Source organism: Quercus suber, unplaced genomic scaffold (assembly GCF_002906115.3).
Source record: "Quercus suber isolate HL8 unplaced genomic scaffold, Cork oak 2.0 scaffold_529, whole genome shotgun sequence".
Lineage (NCBI taxonomy): Eukaryota > Viridiplantae > Streptophyta > Magnoliopsida > Fagales > Fagaceae > Quercus > Quercus suber.
In genome coordinates, this window is record NW_027069978.1 from 53,026 (window position 1) to 77,717 (window position 24,692).

General features: G+C 36.0%; 1 protein-coding gene across 1 annotated transcript; it reads left to right on the forward strand.

Annotated features, from left to right (window-relative positions):
• The first annotated feature begins 16,580 nt into the window (after nt 1-16,580).
• Nucleotides 16,581-23,629, forward strand: LOC112034395 (3-ketoacyl CoA thiolase 1, peroxisomal). The gene is made up of 14 exons (XM_024067212.2): nt 16,581-16,776; nt 17,308-17,384; nt 17,595-17,679; nt 17,826-17,952; nt 18,248-18,346; nt 18,429-18,496; nt 18,576-18,683; nt 18,781-18,858; nt 18,932-19,064; nt 19,161-19,257; nt 20,682-20,805; nt 20,896-21,004; nt 22,056-22,139; nt 23,178-23,629. Exons 1-14 carry the CDS (start codon nt 16,672-16,674, stop codon nt 23,285-23,287), a joined length of 1,404 nt encoding a protein of 467 aa, XP_023922980.1. The 5' UTR covers nt 16,581-16,671; the 3' UTR covers nt 23,288-23,629.
• Nucleotides 23,630-24,692: the final 1,063 nt, after the last annotated feature.

A 24,692-nucleotide genomic window follows, 5' to 3' on the forward strand; every position in this document is an offset into this window, starting at 1 on the left:
ACTCTGATACTTGTGAAAATTTCTTTTTTTTTGGGTGGATGCCCGTCATGTTTTTGGGCCAAATTTTTTTTTTTTTAGATCTAATTTCTGAACACTTGCTTTTTATTTTATTTTGAGAACAATATTGGTAACCTAGTGTTTATAGGTTTTATGTAAAAACAATGGTAATTGCCCTTGGTTTTGGGACTTTAATTAAATTTGCTGCATACTTTCTTGTACCTGTGATTGCACACTTGTTTGTTGAGTTTTGCCTGAGTCCATATGTTGTCTTAGTGGAAGTTCCATACTGTGACTTTTCTCTTTTTCGTTGGTAGTTTTAGCTGTTTTCCTGTAACTATGCAAATGGGTTGGATGCTCGGGTTCAGCTTTTAGTTTGGATTCGTTGTGAGATCCTCGTCGGTAACTTACATCCATCAAGGCAGAATCTTGCTACTTAGTTGTTTTATCACTTACACCCACTTTAGGGATTTTGTCGTCTATACTTGTATTCTTCAGTAACTTCCATCTGTCAAAGCGGAATCTTGTTACTTAGCCACTTTTTTTGACTTACACCCATTTAAGGGATTTTGTCGTCCTTAATTGGCTTTGTCCGTAACTTACATCCGTCAAAGCGAAATCTTGTTACTTAGCCACTTTTGACTTACACCCATTTAAGGGATTTTGTCATCATTACTTGGCTTCGTCCGTAACTTACATACGTCAAAGCGGAATCTTGTTACTTAGCCATTTTTGACTTACACCTATTTAAGGGATTTTTTCATCATTAATTGGCTTCGTCCGTAACTTACATCCGTCAAAGCGGAATCTTGTTACTTAGCTATTTTTAGCTCGTGTGGCTTTATATAGTTGGCCAGACCTGTTTGCACGGAGACATTAACTAAATAATTCATTTATTGACTTTAAGAACGAATACATTTATATGCTACATCTATTGATGGCATTTCTTCAAATGCTCAATGTTCCATGGCCTTGGTAGTCTCTGTCTGTCGAGGGTCTCCAGATGATAACTACCTTGTCTAAAGTAGTGAACGACTCGGTAAGATCCTTCCCATGTGGGGTTGAGCTTTCCTTGGGTGGAGTCTTTAGTGGCCGTTATGACCTTGCGCAGGACGAGGTCGCCTATGCTAAGTTGTTTGAGCTTTACCCTCTTGTTGTAATAGTCAGTCATTTTTTGCCGGTAACTTGTCATTCTATTGCCAGCTTTGTCTCTTACTTCGTCTAGACAATCCAGGTTCACTCGTAAAAGATCGTCATTGTCTTCTTTGTTGAATGCCTCTCGTCTGAGGCTGGTTACTCCTACCTCGACCGGGATCACTGCTTTGGTACCATAGGTAAGTCTGAAGGGAGTTTCTCCTGTTAGGCTTCTTGCTGTGGTTTTGTAGGCCCATGAGACATTAGGCAATTCTTTTGGTTAGGTCCCCTTTGCATCGTCCAGCTTTGTCTTGATGATCTTGAGCAATGTCCGATTTGTCACCTCCGTTTGTCCATTCGCCTATGGGTGCCTCGGGGATGAGAATTGATTCTTGATGCCTAAACCTGAGCAGAAATCCCTAAAGCCTTGGCTATCAAACTGTCGTCCATTGTCTGATATGATCGTCCGTGGGATCCCGAACCTGCAAATTATATTCTTCCACACGAAACTTTGGATTCTTGCTTCGGTGATGGTCGCTAGTGCCTCTGCTTCAACCCATTTCGTAAAGTAATCAATAGCAACTAGTAAAAATTTTACTTGACATTTGCCTTGTGGTAGTGGGCTGACGATGTCGAGTCCCTATTGTGCAAAAGGCCACAGGGATGCAATCGTCGTCAGTTTCTTTGCTGGAAGTCACTGAACATTCCCGAACCGCTGACACTTGTCACATTTCTTGACGAACTCTGTCGCGTCCATCTGTATAGTTGGCCAAAAATAGCCTGTTCAAATGATCTTGCTTACCAAGGATTTGGGACCAGCATAATCCCCACAAACTCCTTCATGGACCTCCTTCAGGATGTACTTTGCTTCTTCTTCATCAACACACTTCAAGTAAGGTATGGGGAAGCCTCTCTTGTATAGAGTGTCATTGAGGATTGCAAATCTAGCTGCCCTCTTTTTGATCTTCCTGGCCTCGTCTACGTCCTGAGGGAGCCGTCCATCCTGTAGGAAAGATAGGATGGGCGTCATCTAGCTATTTGTGCCCTGGATCGTGAACGTTGGGATTTCTTCAATGCTGGGGTTTTTCTGGACTTCCATCATTAGGTTTGTGTTTGATCCCCCTTCTTCTGACGAAGCTATTTTTGAAATTTCGTCTGCTGCCACATTTTGGCTTTTGGGGATCTGCATAAACTCCACTTCTTCAAACTCCTAAATCAGATGTTTCGTCAGCCTGAGATATTTCTGCATTCTTTCTTCCTTTGCTTCACATTCCCCCTTAATTTGCCCAATCACTAGCTTTGAATCATTTTGGACTAACAGGTTCCTAACTCCAAACTCTTTTTCGAGCCTCAAACTAGTCAGAATCCCTTCGTACTCGGCCTCATTATTGGTGGCAGGAAATTTCAGCTGGACTCCATACTTTAGTATTTCTCCTTTAGGGGTGATTATGACAACCCCTACTCCCCCCCTTTTTTAGGATGACAAACCGTCGGTCTGTATTGTCCATTGCCTGTCTTTGTTAGTGAGGTTGTCTTCGTCCGGGAGGGTAAACTCTGTGATGAAATCTGCCAAAGCTTGTGCTTTAATGGCTGTCTTGGGATGATATTCAACATCAAATTGGCTGAGTTTGATTGCCCATTGGACCATTCTCCCTGCTGCCTCAGGTTTGCCCATGGACTTCTTGATAGGTTGGTCCGTCATCACCAAGATTGGATTTGCATGAAAATATTTTCTAAGTTTGTGTGAAGCTACAATCAATGTGAACGTGATTTTTTCAATCTTTGGGTACTTGGACTTAGCTTCTTGGAAGGCTTGGCTGACGTAATAAACTAAAAGTTGCTTCCTGTCTTCTTCCGTGATCAGGGCTGCGTTGACGGTTGTAGCTGACACCGCTAAGTACAAATACAAGTTCTCACCTTCTTTTGACGGGCTTAGAAGGGGTGGATTGCTTATGTAGCGTTTGAGTTCCTGGAAAGCTTCCTCCCATTCGTCAGTCCAGGCGAAAGCCTGTTTCAAGGTTTTGAAGAAGGGTAGGCACTTATCCGTCACTTTAGAGACGAACCTATTAAGGCCTGCAACCCGTCCTATGAACTTCTGGACTTCCTTGACGGTCTTGGGTGACGCCATGTTAATTATGGCTTGTACCTTTTTTGGGTTTGCCTCTATTCCTCTTTGGGACACCATGAACCCCAAGAATTTCCCTGAGGCTACACCGAAGACACACTTACTAGGATTCAGCTTCATATGGTATTGCTTGAGGGTGGCAAATGTCTCTTTGAGATCGTCCAGATAGACAAGTTCTTCTTTGCTCTTGATAAGCATGTCATCCACGTATACCTCCATATTCCTGCCTATCTGCTTGCTAAACATTCTGTTCACCAATCTCTGATACGTGGCACTTGCATTCTTCAGTCCAAAGGGCATTACCTTATAGCAATAGAGCCCTTGACTGGTGATGAAGGTCGTTTTCTCCTGATCCTTGTCATCCATTTTTATCTAGTTGTATCCTGAGAAAGCGTCCATGAATGTCAACAGCTTGTGACCAGCTGTAGAGTCTAACAGCTGGTCTATTCTTGGAAGAGGGAAGCTGTCCTTTGGGTAGGCCTTGTTCAGGTCCGTGAAGTCTACGCACATTCTCCATTTTCCATTCGCTTTTTTCACCAGGACGACGTTCGCGAGCCAGTCTGGATAATATACTTCCCGGATGAAGCCTGCGATCAAGAGTTTGTTAACTTCGTCAGCGATCGCTCGGTCTCTTTCGGGTGCGAAGACTTTTTGTCTCTGCTTAACGGGCTTCCTTTCTGGGTCTACATTCAGCATGTGCCATATGACTTCTGGAGATATGCCTGGTATGTCGTCGTGGCTCCAGGCAAAGACATCTAGGTTTTCTTTAAGAAATTGGACCAACTTTGTTCTCATCTCGGGACTTAGAGTCGGCCCTATCCTGGTTGTCTTATTTGATTCTCCGTCGGCCAACTCTACTCTTTCCAGGGCCTCCAGCTTTTCTTTCACTTTTTCTTCAATCGTCCATGTATGGTTCTCCCTTGCGGCCACAACGGCCTGGTAGCATTCTCGAGCTAAGACTTGATTTTCTTTAACTTCACCCATACCGTTCTCAGTCGGGAATTTTATCTTCAGGCAGTAGGTAGACGTGGATGCTTTCCACCTGTTGAGTGCTGGCCTTCCGATGATTACATTGTAGGACGAGGGGCAATCTACCACCAAGAAGTCCAAATGACAGGTCAACTACTTCGGGTAGGTTCCCAATGTCATCGTCAACGTCACTATGCCCTTGGGGTATACCCTGTCACCACTGAAACTGATGAGGGGGGAACCAAATGAACGTAGTCTTTTTGGATCTAGTTTCAGTTGTTGGAATGCAGGGAAGTAGATGATATCAGCGGAGCTACCATTGTCCACGAGGATCCTTTTTGTGTTGAAGCCTTCTATGGTAAGCATTATGACCAAGGGGTCATTGTGAGGCTTCTTCACTCCCCTAGCATCTCCTTCGTTGAAAATTATGTCTTGATCAGTTTGTCTGTGCTTTAACGGGGGTGTTATGTGAACGTTGTTTACCTGTCATTGATACGCTTTCTTAAGGGACTTGAATGATCCTCCTGCGATGGGTCCTCCTGAGATCGTCTGTATTCCCTTATCACATTTTGGGGAGGCTGGAATTGACAGTTACCGCTTCCGGATAAGGACTCATGCTGGCCCTTGTTTCCATCCCGGAACTTACTGTACTCCCCCTTCTTCACAAACTTCTGCAGCTTCCCCTTCTGTATCAACTCTTCTATTTGCTCTTTGAGGTCTCGACAATCTTTGGTGTAATGGCCGTGGTCCTTGTGAAATCGGCAATACTTATTCTTATCACGGACGTTAGGAGATGAGTGCAATGGTCGCAGCCATTTGAGGTAATGTTCGTCCTTAATTTGAGTTAAAATTTTAACAACAGGCACAATAAGTGGGGTAAATTTTACCGTTTGTGGTCCCTTATCATCCTTCCTCCTGCTCCCGTCATTGGTCCGATGATTTGGACGCTGCTGCTTCTGCCCTCTACGGTCATTATCTTTCCTTTCTTTGTCCCCCGGTCTCCCTACATCCTTGATAACTGCTAATGCGTCTTCAGCGTTCATGTACTTCTGTGCTTTAAGGAGCATCTCGGCCATCGTTTTTGGGAGATTTTTTGCTAGTAACATAATGAGATCTCTAGATCTTAACCCTGCCTTGAAGGTCGTCAGTTGCACCTTATCGTCAGCTTCGTCTACCTCCAGTGTTTCGCGAGTAAAGTGTTTCACGTATGACCTTAGGGTTTCCTTCTCTCCCTACCTGATGGTAAGTAAGCGGTCCGCAGTCCTCTTAGGACGTTGTGGTCCAATGAAGTGACGCAAGAAGGTGTTACTCAATTGCTTGAAGTTGTCAATGGACGATGTTGGCAACTTCGTGAACCATTCCCTTGCAGCTCCTTTGAGGGTGATTGGGAAGGAACGACACAGTATTTCGTCTGGGGGCTGCTGGAGCCCTAGTGTCGTTTTGAAGGTGTTAAGATAATCCTGAGGGTCCTTTAGCCCATCGAATGGTTCAAGCTGAGGCAACCAAAATTTTGACGGTACTGGACATTCAAGGACTGCCAGGGTGAATGGCGAACCTGTTGCCCTAACCATTTGATCTACACTCCGTTCTGTTTTCTCTTTGATGGCGTTCCTAAGTTCGTCCATCTTCCTTCTCATCTCTTGGAGAAGATCTGATTTGTGCTTTGTTGGAGTAGCGGGCCTTTGATGGTCACTTCTTCTATGGCTATCTCCCTCGTCATCCCGGTTCCCTCTAGACCGATTCTCCTCCTGCTGAAGCCGTAGCTTCATTTTTTTGATTTTGTCTGGTCATTTCTTCAACAATTGCTACGAGAGCCTGAACTTGCTGAGCTAAGGCTGTGGAATCTTGATTGGATTCCATCTGATAGTAATTGTTAGTTGGAAACTATCTTTTCGAGATTGAGCACGAAAATGTTGTTTCCCACAGACGACGCCAAATTGATGAAGCGTGAACTCGTCAGTAAGTGTGTGCAGACAAGAGTGGTCTCCATCCTATAAGAATGTACTCTCGAGAGTGGTCACTAATGTGGTGCTTGCCATAGCACCTTCGATGCCAAAGTCAGTATCCAAAGTATTTTAAGAATGAGCAATATAATGTAATAGAATCAAAGAATTCTCTCGGTATCTATCTCAGTGTGTACGTACCTTGTTCTTGGCAATGTGAAGGCTTTATATATGTTGTTACAGCTTTTAGTCATTGGGGCAGTTATGGTGGTTTTAATGCCCTTCTGGGTAACGTTTTCTGCCTCATAATATTGCTTTAATTTGCTCCCAACGGTCTATACAATTGGCTTTGTAACCGTCCAAGGTGTTATTGGCGGCATTGAATGAAATGTTTACCCTCATCAATGAGGTGGATACTCATCCTTTCAGGCTTGTCTCGTCTGTTCGATTGAGTTCGTCTATACTTGATTTCGTCAGTCCCATCAGGCTATTACATGCAAAGCTATGGAAATCACGAAAGTGGTGTCTTCTCCCTTATAGAAGTGGGGTCGATGAACAAGCAAATATTTCTTGGTCCCAAGTGGGACACACAGAACTAGTGCATGTTCGTTGCTTATGGGAGCATAAAAAACATTGCAACAGTTTAAGTTCGGCAAATACAGGGAGTTGGAGTACCTAAAGTCAAAAGGCTCAGTGTCACGGCTTAGAGAGGACAACTGATAGTTGCAAGATGATGGCCATGGGAATCATGCGCGAATGAAGCTTTCGTATTGATGGTTGTGAAATGAAGGCAGGGCCAAAGGCAGTGAGGAGGATGTGCTGACAGAACTCTCGCGCCGATGGTTACAAGACAAAGGCAGTGAGAAGGATGCGCCAATGAAGCTCTCGCAATGATAGAAGGATGCGCCGACAAAGCTCTCGCACTACCAGGGCAATGGTGAAGGCAGTCAGAAAAGGTGCACCGACGAGGCTTTCGCACTGATGAAAGGATGCGCCGACGAAGCTCTTGCATTGATGATCGTGGGACGAAGGCAGTGGCAAATGGAGTCAGAAAGGTGCACCGATGATGCTCTCGCACTAATTAAAGGATGCGTTGATGAAGCTCTTGCACTGATGATCGCGGGACGAAGGCAGTGGCAAAGGGAGTCAGAAGGATGCACCGACAAGGTTCTCGCGCTGATGAATGGATGCGCCGACGAAGCTCTCGCATTAATGGCTGCAAGACGATGGCAGTGAGAAGGTTGCGCAGATGAAGCACTCACACCAATGGTCGTGAGACAAGGGACAGTGGAATGGGTGCGCTGATGAAGTTCACAAGCCCGGCGTCTAGAGGTGACAAGAGGACCGATGTTGCTCGAATCCGTCGGACACTGAGACAAGAAGGTCAAGATGCTAGCTTGCTTGAAATTGATGCTTGGCTCACGCAGTGCAAAATTCTATGACCTGCATAGAGTTAATCAAGTCGTTTAGCACAAAATAATAACAAAGAAAATACAAAGACAAGCATAAGAAAGAATGAGAAAGAGAGAAGATGCCTGCGACGGTTGAAAAAAAAAAAAGCGGTGCTCAATTGTCTCTAACCCATAAAACATCACCCCTTTTATAGAGGTGGTACTCGCAAGAAGCCCTAGTGATTTGCAAGAGTGCAACTAAAGAAAAGACACGCTTGCTGAACAAGACAATTGCAACACCGACTTGCCTAACAAAACTAAGGTGGGCTTGCACTCTAAAGAGGATGTCCCTTGTGTGTGCCCAGGCCCGTGAAAGTGAAACCCAGCATTCAAAAAAAAGGGCCTTACCGAGCAAGACAACTTCAACACTAACTCTACTAAGGAGTCCAACACTAACTCTACTAAGGAGACCAACATGGGCTTGTGGTTAAAAAAAAGAAAAAAAAGGTCTCTTGTGCAATCAAGCCCACAAGGTGTCAACTGTCTAAAAAGAAAAAAAAAAGAAAAAAAGAAAAAAAGAAAAGAAAAAGAAACAAAGAGCAACAACAAAGACAAGTTGAAATCCTTCTTATATGTGGATGAACTGTCGACTGTCTAAATCCTTCATGTACGTGGATGAAGGTCTGCTTTCTATGAACTTAGTCCAAATTGAGATTAATAAAATACTTCAAGCCTCGTCTTCCTTGCACAACAATTGAGAGCAAAGCCGAATCTTGAAGTGGGGGCATTTGTAGACATTAAAATTTTATGATGTATTCACAACCGTCCGATTGTTCAGGATAAAATATTTGTGATCAAATTAATCTCCAATTGATGAGGTGGATGATCAGCAAATGAAATCAAGCCATGTGACAACATCAAATAAGAAAGGCATATGGCAATGTCAAAAGAAAAGATCTATATGGAAAGTTCTTATTAAATGAGAGACTAAATTAAATCCATAATTAGCTCTCAATAAATGCTAAGAGAAAATTCCAAATTAAATACGATTGAGTTGCCTGTAAATAGGGGCTTCTCATATGAGAAAAGGAGAGAACATTGAGAGAGAGAGAGAGAGAGAGAGAGAGAGAACACTACTGACACTTTGCCAAAATAGAGAGTCATCTCTAAAAGTTCACAAGAATTCCATTGTTCATCAAGGCCTATTCCTACTTCTTCAAATCAAAGTAGGGATTCTCCTTGAATCTAGTTCGAGATCAAGCCAACGGCCCTCGCATCAAATCAAGCACATTCAACTATTCATTCAACTTGGAGACATTAAAGCATGATTCAAGATTAAGCTTCATAGCCCCTTCGGATCGTAACGTTTCTTGGAGATCGAATCAGAGAAATTTATTGTACTCTTTCATTGTAAAGATTCATACAAAGGATTGTGCTCACATATATACAAATCAAATACAAATTGATTATTTGTTAAACTATTTTGTGATCGTGTGATTTATCTTTGACGAAAATTGTGTGTACAGATGGATTTACATCTGCTATGAATTCATCTAAAGAAATTGTAATCAAAATGGAAATAGAGCCTATATTTCATGAAAAACGCATAATTCGTAGGAAGAAACAGTTGGTGAGAACGTCAATGATGAGACAACACAATCCGTCGAAGAATATTTTAGAATTAATCATTTTTTATATATAGTAGATCAAGCTATTTCTTCAATTGAAAGTAGGTTTGAAAATTTTCAAATATATGAAAATATATTTGGTTTTTTATTTAATTTTGAAAAACTAAAATCACTAGATGATGATAGTTTGAAAAAAATTGTCTTAATCTTGAATGTTTTCTCACACATGAAACTAATTCCGATATTGATGGCTTAGATTTATATTCAGAACTAAAAGTTTTAAAAGAAGTTTTGCAAATAAATGATAACTCCCCAATTAATGTACAAAATTATATAAAGAGGCTAGAATATTTTCCAAATGCATGTATTGCTTTCAGAATATTACTAACTATACCTGTTACGGTTGCTTCCGCAGAAAGAAGTTATTCAAAATTAAAATTAATAAAATCTTATTTAAGATCAACTATGTCACAAGAAAGATTAAGTGAATTAGCTATATTATCAATTGAAAATGAAATGTTAGCGGAACTTGAATGCAAAAATTTAATTAGTAATTTTGCCTCTCAAAAAGCAAAAAAAGTAAATTTTAATTGAAAAAAAATATAAATTTATAATTAAATATAATAAAATGCTCCATTTAAAGCTTTCGCTTAGGGCCCCAAATTCGTTGAGCTGGCCCTAGTTTGGAGAACCCTACTCTCAAGAAGTGCCTTGTTTTAATAAGTCCCATTCATAGCTACTATACAGAAAAGGTAGACATTGATCATATTCCGTACGTTAAGCTGCATTACTGTTCGTTTACCATCTTGCAGGCCCATCCACCATGCCACTATGGTATACTTGATGTGGAAGAATGGTCCATTCTTGAGCAAGGAGGATCCTACAATCAAATATCAAAATAGCAATAGCCAGTGCCAACACTCCGCATGTTGTTATTAACCAATTAATCACAAGCTCTGAATCAATATCTAGATTTATATATTTAAAATCCAATTCCCAAGCCAAATTCAAACCATGCCTTCCCATATTTCTTTAATATTATTTGTAGTAGTGCCTATATGGATTGAATACCCTTTTGTCCATCTCCTCTTACAATCCCCCCCTCCTCCTGCAAGGCTGCGATACCATGATTACCTATAGTACTATCATTAGAATTAATCGTGACAAAAGGATAATTAGGAGGCTTCTAGGTAATCATTTTTGTTATTCATATAGGGTTTTTTTTTTTTTTTTTTTGACACTGTAGTATAGGGTTTTTCTTAATTGGGCGTACTAACTACTAAGTGAAAATGTTATATCGCAAGATGTATAGATTTATGAAGGAGTTGGTTAAGGGATCCAATTGGGGGTTCATATATCTGTTCATTCCTGGACAACTTGCAGATTCCAAATGCTAAAACCATATTCCATGGAAGATTCAAATCCAAAATAGGTTTAGAGTTAGATTATGGTGTTGCCAATCTGTTAATGGATTTTCTCCAGTCTTGTAGCATGGGATTAACAAAGAGTTTTGCATGGGTATATGATGAATATACTATGTTATATCACAATCACTCAGACTTAAAAATTTCTAATCTCTTTTTTAGAACTTATGTTAAGCTTTAGTGACTCGGACTCCCATACAATCACCATGTTAATTTTAATACCATTTGTTACAACTGAAAAAAATTAAAATGAAAAAAGAAAAAAGAAAAGAAAAGAAAAGAAAGCACTAACACATCTACATCTACACTAAAAGGACTAGTCAAGTTATATTTAAATGTTCTCATGGTTATTTATATAACCCAAATCTACTTACTACAAGCTCAATATGAGACTCAACACACATTCATACATTCCAATTTAATTCGATTCACATGATCCAAGGTATCATAAAGATAGGCAACACCCTAGAATCGATAAGATAATTATGGGCTATTAGTGCCAGCTAACTGTTGTAACCCATATCACTTATTTGTCATAAACAACAATAAAATAAAATGTTTGGGATTAGGGCCAGCCCAAGATAATTTAAGGCATAGGATTGTAGCACGAATAACCCATTTGTTCAAGACTATAACCAAGGAAGCAACAATGTTAAGAGTGAAATTATAGTTTAGTGTGCTCATGGGACTGAAGAGAAACAAAGTAGATACACCCAAGGTCTCGAAGGTGACACCTTATAGTAAAGTCTTGAAGTGCCGCTAGTGTTTGACTTGTAATTTTGATGACATGTTGTAGACACAATTAAGATTACATTATCATGAAATTTGTCAATCTAAAACTTTGTAAGGATTCATTTTACATGTATGTCACATGCTATGTTTGTTATCACCGCAAATAATCACATTAATTTATAGGTAAAATATTAGCAAAAATTGTACTAATACACCTAACATTATCGCATCACTTTAAAAATAAATGAGAAAATCTATAAACACAAATTTTGTACCACAATTCTTATTACAACATAGACAAGTGTAATTGTGAAAGTAATGAGTGTTTTGTGAAAAAGAAAATTTATAAAAAAAATGGTGGATTCATGTAAAAATAATGATTCATCAATTATAATTTCACATATTATCAAATTGTGATAAAATATGTGATCCTAAAAAAATGTAATTAAAAATATCATTTGACTTTGACTAGTGTGATGGTTTGTAGTTTGTACTCTTTTTTTTGAAAGGGGTTTGTACCGTCCTCAGAGTCAAGAGACTCAGAAAGAGATTTCAGTTTCACACCTCCGACCTCAACAACCATTTCGAGCATAATTTGATTCCCCCATCAAATCAAACGACTGTTTGGTAAATGCCATTTATTGCTAAAATATAGACTTTTTTATTAGCCACTCGCAACCTTTTTTTTGGCAAAGGTGGGTTCGATGTGTCCCCTGAGTCTCCGACCTCATATAAAATATTTTTCACGTGGAGGAGTTTACTTTCTTTTCTTTTTTCCCCCCTTAACCTACGTTACCTACCCAGCTACCCTCACAAATTTAGAAACAAATAATTAATTTGTCAGTTTTAAGATATAATCATTTTTTTTAACCTTAGAAAGATACCATTGGTCTTTAATTAAGGGATAGATAAGGACATCCATTGTAAAATTTGTCATTACTCATTAATTAGCCAATTTTTAAAAAAATTGTCTCTTGCCAAGTAAATATTTTAATTTTTTTAATTCAATAATTACAATAAGAAAGAAGATTTAAACCCTCATAGTTTTCGTTTGAAACACCATTTTTTTTTTTTAAAAGAATTAGGTTGAACCACCCGTTTACTAAAAGAAATTGTTACTAATTTTAGAAATCCAGTCCCATATATGATAAAAATAGTAATATTCAATATTTTTTCAATTATAGTCCCATTTCTCATAGTATTTGATTGGAGATATATCAATTTTGTGCTCATTTTTATTTTATATAAAACTTTAAAAAAAATTTCTAAACACTACTTTATACACAATTTAAGATGAAGGAGGTAATAACTAATAAAAAGTAAATAAAAGGAACACAAATCATTTGTCAGACTTTTTGTATTCCATCAATCTCAAATTACTATATGTATTTATTGATTTTCCTTATAAAATAACCAAAGTTCAAAAAAAAAAAAAAAAACACATGGCATACTATAATGGGTGAAACATAAAATGAAAAACAAAAGTGTGATAGCTGATTTATATTAAAATTAAAGGGCATACTAACAAGTGTCCAAAGGGTATATGTTAAGAATAGATATATGCTTGATTATGAGCAATAATGCACATTTTTTCAGAGAACAAACACTTGTTAATAATTTATTAGCTTACAAGCATAAATTGTGTGATTTTCTGGATATATGTGTACAGTTTGAATTTATTTTTTGAAAAATGCATAAAATATTATTATATATATTATTTGGAAAAAAGTTAATAAATACTTTAAAAGTACTAGTTTAAGATATATTTTTAGAAACTTTTTATGCAAAAAGAAATAAAAATTTATTTTTATTTTTATGACTTTTTATATTTCTCATAAAAGTAATATCAAATTTTTTTTTTTAAAATAATTTATTAACAATTATTCTAAAAACACTTTTTAACGGACCCACGATAATCGATATTGATGAATATGCTGAAGTAGGAAGCAGCAATAAACTAAAACTGAGTGCATGTACAAGTATCGGAATTCATAATACCGGCCTCCCCCACTTGTAGTTGTAATCAGTTCCACTTTGAATATGTGAGGAAGCATCAATGTGCTTCTGACTTGTCAGTGTGTGATTGGATCACTTTCTTGGCTTAAATTTCTTTTCACTTTCCATGTCCAATAATTTCAAAAGAAAGAATGTCTGTCATTTCTAAAGTTTTGTGATTGGAAAGCCTTTCTTGGTCTTTAACAAGTTTGGTTAATTAAATTGAATTTCTTGGTCTTTAACAAGTTTGGTGAGTGGGAAACGAAAATTCCAGCGAACCACCCCATATTTCTGTTTGGTTTGTCTCTTATATGGTAGAAGACAAAGTTTAGATATAAATTTGGTTGAAGTTACTACTGCAAGCCTACAATTTTTCTTAAAAAAATTAATATGATTACATATTTTGAAATTGGATTATATATTCTTTATGTTCTTAATATATGTGGGGACATTTTTGCCTCAAGACCAAGTGTTGCAATTTGTAATCTTTTTTGGCTTCAAGTCCCACATTGGAAGGAAAGCCTTCCTCTTCATGCCATATAAGGGATGACCAATGGTGATAGAGTACCACTAGTTTGGTTACCAGAAACCTCCATTAATCCCATATTATCAAAAGATCCTTCTTGATACTTATGCCAGACCCATCCCAGTAATAGCCTTAGCCGCTTCTGCCATTGGTACTCTATCACCATTGGTCATCCCTTATATAGTATGAAAAAATGTCCCCACAACATACATAACAAATTTTTTATCATTCAAATTTTATTTACTATTCAATTCATAGACATATTTGTTATTCATAATTTTAGAATACAAAAATTTAAAATTTAAACATTTGATTGATAACATAATTATTGATTTTACAAAAAATTTGCAACCGTGAGGGATATAAGAAAATTAAAAATGTAATATAATGGTGGATTTGTTATAATTCACTTTCAATATAATAAAATTGAGTGAAGTTGTAGCCTTAGACTACAACTAAGTTTTTCGAAAATGAGTTATGAACAACATTTTCTAAAAATGTGGAAATTAAATGAATAATTTTTTAAAAAAATTCTAGAAAACTATTTCACTTTTTTATGTTTAGTAACAACTTTAAAATGAGTTGAAAAGTTATATTTTGACTTCTTTTATTTAGCTTGGCAAGAGATAAAATTGTTTTCTATTAATTTTTTTTATTTAAAAAAAAAGTCTATCTTATGCTAAGCTAAATAAAGAGACATCAAGAGATAATTTTCCTTTAATTCACTTTTTTTTCTTTTGATACTACCAAATATAGAAAAAAACATTGAAAACTATCTTTACTTAAAGTGTTCCATCGAAACAAATGGATAATTCTACAAATTCACACCCATATATCATACAAATAGAATTATTCAATATTTTTCCAATTATGGTCCTATTTCTCATATTTGATTGGAGATCTATCAATTTATTCTTCTTCTTCTTTTTTTATTTACAAAGACATTGCCTATTGAATCTAAAATGCTGCTATATATACATTTTCAGATTAAGGAGGTATGCTAATTATTTTTTTTAAAAAAAGATTTTGTTAATAGGTATCTTAAGCACTGAAGAAGAAGGTTTTAAAGGAACCCTACCTACATTGAGAAATTGCACAAGTAAATAAAAACATGGTTAAGTTGAAAGTGACTTAACTTTAAATCAAAAAATTTTACTGCCTTATGAAATTCTACCTTGGACACCCATTATAGTGAATACAATACTCTATCCCAATTTTTGTTTTCTATTTATACTTCATCAATCACAAATTTCCATGTATTCATTTGACTTTTTTTTTCACATCAATGTCATCAAATTATGTAAAATATCATAAAAGCTAAAAATTTTCCAATCAATCTCAAAAAATAGCCACATTAACTTATGCCTATTGTGCAAAATGCATTTTTGTTACGTCCCTATGCAAATATACACAAGTATTGTTGTTGTACATTTTTTTTTTTCATTTTTGCATCTTGAAAATAAAAGGAAGAGAGTGGATGGTACGTACTGCATAGTTGTGATGTGTGAAAAGATCGAAAAAATTAAAAGAACAAACAAAAATTAGTATTTTAATGAAATAGAGTTTAAAATAGATAATCTGATGTAACTGTTTTGATAAGAAGTTTGATTATATGTATATAAAAAAAAAAAAGTAAGTTGTTATGCTAAAATATATTTTTTTTTGTTCTTTTTTTTTTTTTTTGCATGAGCTTATTTTTATTTTGTTTTGAGAAGTACCCTTTTATATTTTTATTTTTATTTTTATAGAGTTTTAACCTATGACGTTCGCTTCTAATAATTGAACTTTAGATTTTTTATTCAACCATTAGAGACTTTACGAGTTGAGCTGATTAGAATTCACTGCATGAATTGATTTGAATGCTTAAAATAACTTAAAGTTAAAATGAAAAAAAAAAAAAATCATATATATACACACTAAGGACCTAAATTTTTGTATATATGGACCTAAAATCATATATATCTAAAAAATTTGTATTCCGCTATGGCCAATAATATACTACAGGCGAGGGAGCAGAAAAAAAGTAACGTGTCCCCTTAGTCCTTGTCTATAGGCTACAGGAGAAATTTTCTTAGACACGCATGTCAGTAAGGAGAAAATACATGTGAGAGGATGCATATTTCTGGGGGCAGTTTGGGTCGATTGCTTTCAGTGCACTGTTAAGATGGTTATATGTATTTAAAAATGGACATGTGTTATAATTTTAACGGGTCAATATTACTTAACAATGGACTTAATCCAGATCCTATATTTCCTCTTTAACATGCATCTGATGTAAGATTATGTGTCAGTGAGATAAATGTTCTAATTTATTTATTTAATTTTTTGCTAAAATTTTTGTAGTGAAATTATGCTGAAGTATAAAATGTGGGCTTTAAAAACCTATACACAATATTAAAAAAAAAAAAAAAAAAAAAAAAACACCGTCCCAAGACTTGCCTGTGTGTGATTGGATCACTATCTTGGTTTGAATTTCTCTTTCTTAATTTTCACTTTCCAAGTCCAATAATAGTTGATAGTTCTATCCAAAAAGTCCATTAATAGTAAAAGAAAGAAAAATGCCTTTCATTTACCGGGTCAATTAAATTTCTTTGTCTTTTTTTAAAAGTTTGGTTAGTGGGAAACGAAATTTCAGTGAACGATCCAATATTCCTCTCTGTCTCTTTTACTATAAATGCCCACTTTGCTATACAAATGTTTCTCTCGTTCCACGTCTTGTGTTGTGACTCTGAAGTATATATATATATAGATATAGATATAGATTATAGAACAGTACTACCGCTGTTCGTTTTTCGGAGGAGAAAGAAATGGAGAAAGTGATCAATAGACAGAAAGTTCTGCTCCAACATTTGCAACCCATTTCTAATTCTTCATCTTCTCCTGAAACAACCCATGAATCTGCTGCTCTCTCTGTAAGTTTATTTCTATTCTATTCCCAATCAGCTTCTCTTCTGTTTGTTTCATTTGTTTTTGAAGGCTGTGATTAATTAAATAACGCTTCTGTTGAGTATGTGGGTCTTAACTCTTAAATCTCTTTTTAGTTTGGTTATGTAAAGTGTGCATTTTTACAAGCTGTTGTGAATCTCAGTTTTGACTTTAAAATGAATATTTTTATAAAAAGTTACGAGTAGTTTGGTAACGATGTTCTGTTCTAGAAAATTTGTTTGTATTTTTTGGGAATATGTACGATAAAAAAAGTGTAAAAATTTATATAATATTGTTTAAAAACAGTAAAATATTGCTTAAAATAACATACAAAACGGCCCCTTACTTTCCCGAAACAGTATTTTAGGCTCCCAAATTGCTTAACAAACAGACTCTAATTGTACTTTGTTGTTAACCTTTGATTCATGATTCTATACGGATTAATATTTTATGTGTATGTGCGTGTTTTAGTCCTATTTCTAGTTGTCTTTTTTCATTATTTTCTCTTTTATTTTAAGGCCTCAATTTGTGCGGCTGGGGACAGTGCTGCATATCAGCGAAAAGCTGCTTTTGGAGATGATGTTGTGATTGTGGCGTAAGTAGTTACTTTAATGGAACATATTATGCTAAAATTTATGGAAAAATATACTCTTACACTGCTTCACATTAACGATTTCACACACGTATCCACAATTGATTCATGAATGCCCACATTATAAAAATGACCACACAATGACTTCTTGTTATATTTTTCTCTATTAATTTTTTTATTTTTTTTGGATTTATAAACCATTTCAAATAATAGGGCATACCGTACTCCCCTTTGCAAAGCAAAACGTGGAGGTTTCAAGGATACTCTTCCTGATGATCTACTTGCCCCAGTTTTGAAGGTTTGCTAAATTGCAATAGAAAAAATTACTTTCTTTGTAGCTTTGGCAAAAACTGAAGAACATGCTGCTTTTACATAACATAAAAATACCTGGTATAAGTTTGTGTTGATGTCTCTTATGTTTTCACCTTTTAATATGCAATGTAGGCAGTGATAGAGAAAACAAACCTGAACCCAGGTGAAGTGGGGGATATAGTTGTCGGTACAGTTTTGGCACCTGGCTCAGACAGAGCAATTGAGTGCAGGATGGCAGAATTTTATGCTGGTTTTCCAGGTAAGGTTTTCAAATTATTTTTAAGTTTAATTTATCTGGGTGATGTAATGTGTGACACTGAAATGTATATTTGCTTGTTCAAATTCAATGTTATGGGACCTGAAGTCAGTCACCAGAATTACAATGTTATAATGAAAATTTTAAAATATATTGTAAGATCAATATTTGAAATCCTAAATTGAGTCTTTTTGTTATCTAGAAAAATGAAAGTAAATGTCAGTGTCCAAGGGCTCCGCTTTAGAATTTATTTTGCCTATTTGTGAGTACTTATGTATAATTAATCTGTTTCATCCAGAAACGGTGCCCCTCAGAACTGTTAATCGGCAATGCTCATCCGGCCTCCAGGCAGTCTCTGATGTAGCTGCTTACATTAAAGCAGGATTTTATGACATAGGTATGAGTGCGTCTGGAGTATGTGTGGCTGTCTCAGTACGACTTCCATTGTTGGCCCTAACTTTCTTTTATTTTCAAAACAGGCATTGGGGCTGGAGTTGAGAGCATGTCAATTGATACGGTTAACAAGCTTCGCCAAATTAACCCAAAAGTATATTCTGACTCTCTTTTTTAAAAATATGTTTGAACCAAGAAATAGTTTCTTCAATTTAATTCTGAAGTACTAACAGGTAGATATCTTTAAACAAGCCAAAGATTGTCTTCTTCCTATGGGTATTACTTCTGAAAATGTTGCAGAAAATTATGGAGTAACACGGCAAGAGCAAGACCTTGCAGCTGTGAGTTCCTAAATTCCATCAATATCTATTAGCCGTTGATGCACTCATCAAACTCATTACACAGAATATTTGTAATTCCTTTTATATGTGTGAATAGGTTGAATCTCATAGGCGTGCTGCTGCTGCTTCTGCATCTGGTAAATTCAAAGATGAAATTATCCCTGTCTCTACCAAGGTAAATGCGGAAAATCTGTCTTCATGGGTAATTACGATATTAAATGTTTGTTACTGATGGTTGTTCTGTAAAGATTGTAAATCCAAAAACAGGAGAGGAGATGCCTGTTACAATTTCTGTGGATGATGGTATCCGGCCAAACACAAACATGGCAGACTTGGCAAAGCTGAAGCCTGCATTCAAAAAGAACGGGACCACAACTGCAGGTATCATATGATTCTGTGCTTCTAAACTTTGGTAGTCAGTGTCTTTATATGATTTCTTGCATTGAGATTGTGTATTTTTCTTCATGTCTGTTTTAGGGAATTCTAGCCAGTTGACTGATGGTGCTGGAGCTGTCCTTCTTATGAAGAGAAGTTTGGCAATGCAGAAGGGACTTCCTATTCTTGGTGTTTTCAGGTACATGATTTTCTTCAGAAATTAATAATCTGGATCTAGATAAATAATACATATTTGACGCAACTTGATAATTTTGACTTAATTATAAACCATGAATTTAGAGATTAGGACAGTTGAGTTAAATCACAAAAATTAATTTTCCTTCCTAAAACAACAGGAAATAATTTTCCCTGGGACTGTTGAAATTTTCTGTCTGTTGTGAGTGTTTTTTATTTTTATCTTTCCTTTAAAAAAAGTTAAATGACAAATGGAAAAAGACAGAGAGCTTTAAGGAAACAACTTATCCTTTGTTGACTTGTGGACCCATGATAACATGCTGAAGAATCTGGCAAGAAGAAAATTGTATATCAATTAGCAATAACCTTTAGCTTTTAATTTTGTTGACAAAATGATCCTGTGAAGGAATTTTTAATGTCATATAGGTTTGAAGCACAGTTTTTATGTGGTTTTCTATTACTTCTATTTAATAGCAACTCGCTAAATGAGCAAATTAAAATGATTTAGAAAGATTAGTTTTTAATTGAAATCTTTTCAAATCTAAGAGTATAATTTGAAACTACTACTATGGGGGAACTAGTAATTTACCCAGTTATCTATTACTTGTCAACAAAATTTAATGTCTTCTGAATGCTCATAAAAGCTTTGCATATGTGATTATTTTAATTTATAGAACTTGAACAAAAATTGTGGTATAATGGATTCTTCTATGAGTAAACCTTGAAGAATTCCTGCCTTGGATTTGAAGAACCGACGACATAACACATTAAAAATTTTAATGACAAAACTGGCATGTCTGAGTAAAATAATGAGAGTCTTGAACAAAAATTTTACAGTCTAGGTTGTGAAATTGTTTTCAGGAAACGTTTTGTCAAAGTAAAAAAATAAAAAGCTTTCTCTACATGTGATCTCATTTCCACTTAAATGTGTCTTCCGTAGAACGATAATTTGCTTTGAGCTTTATTGGCTAATTTCTTGATTTCCAAAGTGCTTCCTTTCCTGATTTTGCAATGATCAACAAGCAAAACCAATGAGAATTACAACATACATGTATATTAATTTGGTACTAATAATGCAATTCAATGCTCTGGTTGAAAAAGTAATTAAGGTCCAGAGAACAGAAAGAAAAGAGAAGAAATGCAACTATTGTAGTTATAATAGTAAGTGAATGTGCAAAGTACAATTAATCACACAATTTGGATTTAGGAAGGGGCAAGTTCTACTTAAAATTTTTAGGTCGATATGCAAAATTTTATTCTGAAAGTATTATTGTATGCATATATATATATATATTGAATGTAATATTATTAACATATATATGATTCTAAAAATAATTCTAGATAGGAGTGGAATGAGAAATCCTTATTCTACGATTGATTGTAATTTTCTTTGCAGAATAAGGATGATTCATTCTGCTTTTGTTTCAGGAGTTACGTTGCTGTTGGTGTGGATCCTGCTGTCATGGGCATAGGCCCAGCTGCTGCAATTCCAGCTGCAGTGAAGTCTGCTGGTCTTGAGCTTGAGGATATTGATTTGTTTGAAATAAATGAGGTAATGAGCTTTTATGATGCCTGTAATTCTTTTTTAATTCTCATGGAGTTTTATCTTTTTAAGCTGAGCAATTTTTTCTGTCTTGTTTAGGCATTTGCATCTCAGTACGTATATTGCTATAAGAAATTGGGACTTGATCCTGAGAAGGTCAACGTTAATGGAGGTGCAATGGCTCTTGGTCATCCTTTGGGTGCTACAGGTACGAACAATTTCATAAAATACCAAAAACTGTCATCTTGTAATTGAATAATCACCCTATATAGTAAGATTGTTCGCCACTTGCCACTAGAACTCAAGTTTTCAAAATAATAATAATCTATGGTTATATTAGAACGGAGACCTCTTTGAAATCTGGTCCTATGTTGTCAGATTTGAAAGGTTGCTTTTAATTCACAATGATTATCTTTTCTTTTTTTCCTATTTACCTACTCCTTTTTCATATTTCCTATTTTTACTTACAAATCTCTCATTTATTTTCTTCTCACTAATGTCTGACCTTTGGCTATTTTCTTCCCCCACCTTTTAAGTGTCTCCTCCATTTCCCTTATTTCCTAAATTTTATTATTTCCCTTTTTTATTCCCTCCACAAACTCCTCAATCCTTCTTTAGTTTCTTATTACGACAGCTCTGACCTAATCCTTCATTTATTTTCCCATTCATTACTTTCACAGTCCTGTTTTTTGTTTTTCCCCTTCACAAATCCCTCAATCTTTTCTTTATTTTCTTCTCTTAACGATTTTGATATTGTTTTTGGATTTTTTTTTTCTTTAGATATAGTTCAATTGTTGGAAATGGGACATGGATTTAATTGCTTCTTTATAATATTTGAAAAAGGAATAAAATTCCTATAACAAAATATTTTTAATGTCTACCTTTAAAAGAAGCATTACACACAAACACACACATTATACACCTAAATAGTTAATTGAGACTTTCCTTGCATGTGAGTTTTAGTTAGTTCAAAGTCTTTTGCCCTCAAATGAGGGATTTCAATTTTAATCTCATCTACAGAAAAGGAACACGTTGGTGTCTTGGCGTGGTGCTAAAGAGCAATCATTATGGAATTGATATCATTGGTTTCAAATCCTATCATATCTAAAACAAAAAACAAAAAACCTATGTCAGCATGTACATATTTAAAGAGCAGAACATATGCAGAGAAATGTTGTGATGTGCTCTTAATTTTTGGTAGCTTAGTATGCATTATGGTTTAATAAGTCACTAAAGCTGCCTGATCTGCTTTGTGCTAGGTGCCCGCTGTGTTGGTACTCTATTGCATGAGATGAAGCGTCGTGGCAAGGACTGTCGCTTTGGTGTGATCTCCATGTGCATAGGTCTTCCTCTCCCTCCCTCCCTCTCTCTCTCTCTCTCTCTTCCCCCCCCTCCCCAAGTTTTTAAAAATATGTTACACTTAACTCCTGTTGCCTATTTTGCTGATAAGTTTAACAAAATTTAGCATTGAAAGACCAATTTATTCCTCGACTGTTTCTTTGTTTTGGAGAGAAGGGTAAATTGGCCTTCCAATGCTGAAATTCATTATACTTAATACCAAAACAGACGGTGGAGGGGACATTGTAACAGAGTTGTAATGTAGGGGCTGTTAATCATGTGTTTCGATAATTCAATGGGTCAAATGTAATTGGGGCGATAGTTTAGGGTGGAAAATTGCAATTTACCCTTTATATGATGGAATTGTGGAAAAACCTGGGTAGGACTCAGTCAACCTAGTTGAAGTCACAAATAGGCCTGGGTTAACCTAGTTGAAGTCAAATTCTCCTTCTCCCTCTTCCAGCCTTTGCTTTCTGGACCTTGAGTATGGTTGTCACAAGGTCCCACAAACACTAAGGCTTCAAGAAAGGGCAATGAAGTCACAGGTTAGTTCATTTTGTGCAAGTGGGCGTATGATAAGGAAAGCTTTTCCAAATGTTCCAGTAAATCAGACCAACAGCAGAGAGCCTCATTTGGCTGGTTGTGGTCAGAGAATAGAACTTTATTGTACAAGAGCCAGACAAAAACTCATGCAAAAAATTCAGCATAATTTAGGTAAAATAGTGAAGGCATTTGAACTAATCACATTGTGGACCCTAGTCCATTTTTTAGGTTAGCATATGAAGGAGCCGATTTGATAATTATTAGTTGTTGGGGGGTTTCATGAAGTACGAAGAATTAGCTGTTTGTTTATGTTTATATAAAGAGTGATGCTAGTAATACTAAGTCTTACATGCTAACATGTCACCGATCACAAAAAAATAATTTAAACGTTCATATATTATGTTGTTTAAGTGAAACAAATTATATTCTTTTTACATTGTAAGTTTTTTTTAGCTTCCTCGAAGCAACTACTAATACAGGTGTATGTGTTCTTGGTGCAGGCTCTGGCATGGGAGCTGCAGCTGTTTTTGAAAGGGGAGATTCTGCGGATGAGCTACTTAATGCTAGAACAGTCAAAAGTGGCAATCTTCTATCAAGGGATGCTCAATAGATGCTCTTTTGGCATCTTTCTATTGTATCAGGCCATGTCTTGTTAGAGGTCAAAAAGCATAACCACCTCGCTGGACTTCTGCAGATCGGGAAGTAATAAATTTGTCCCACATTGTTAAATGAGTTTACCAAAAATAAAGTTTCATTTTAATAATTTGTCGGAAGTTTGATTATTTAGACCGTATGGAATCATGGATGCTTTTTATGGGAATAAGGGATTTAAGAGAGAGAACATAAAATAAATAGTAAATAAATTTGTTCATCAAGTTTTGCAGCAGCAAATGACAATGTTATCTAACCATGGATAAAGGCTTCTATTGAATGAATCACTATTGTATGCTTACTGTGAGTCTCTTTTCTGTTGGATGCTACTTGTTAGTAGTTGAGAATAGCAGTTTTTTTTTTTTTTTTTTTAAAAAGAAAAAAAAGGGAGTCAAGCCCCAGTAGTCGGGACTATTGTTACACGACTAAACGTAAAAACAATACAGATTGATGTTCGTAGTAAAATAAATATTTCCAAATGAGGATAAAGTAATAGTCAATCAAGTGGTGCTTGAGTCTTGAAATTTTTTTCTTGAGAGAAGGTTAGAAATTTTTTTCATAAATTTAAAAGTGATTGTACATCATTTAATAAAACAGCAACGAAACAAGAGGTAGGTCCTCTTACTATCCAGATATTAACATTACAACAAGACGTAGCATGTGAGGCCATCTCAACCTTGCCACTCCATTCCATTTCTACAAATAAAAGTAAACTCCCGGAATGACAATTTTTCAGGAACAATTGAATTATGGTGGTGCCAAATATTGCATGCAATAATTGCAAATCCTTCTATCTCAGTCTCATCCATTTTAAGTCGCAGACCCGCAAACAACTATCTCCATAGTAAATATCCAAAAGTTCATCGATAATGAGATGATAGATTCTCGTTAAATGTGAAGCAATTGTGCAGAAAGGGCTACCTTAATATCCTTGTTGCGCATAAAACATAGCATTTTTATGGTCCTTAACTTCCAAATTATCTTATGAGCATTTTATGGGGATGGAAATAATTAGGGCTGTCTAGTTGGTTGGATCACTTGACCAAACTGATCGGACCCGACCTAACGAGTCATGAGCAGCTTCGAGTGAACTTCACTGTTATTAGTGGGTCGCCTGTATTAAAACCCGAAAATATTGAATCGGGTGTCGGTTGGTATAATTTGCAACTAGAAGAACCCGACTCAATCTCTTACTCTTTATCCGTTAGTATCGTCATTGCAACGCTTGTTCGTCCCTATCGCCAAATCGCTTATGTCGCCAACTCATTGTCATGGTGGATTAGTGGGCTGAGTCTTATGTCTCTCTCTAAAGTTTGATTTTCAATCTCATCTCTCTCCCTCTCAAAGTCATAGATATGGGGTTT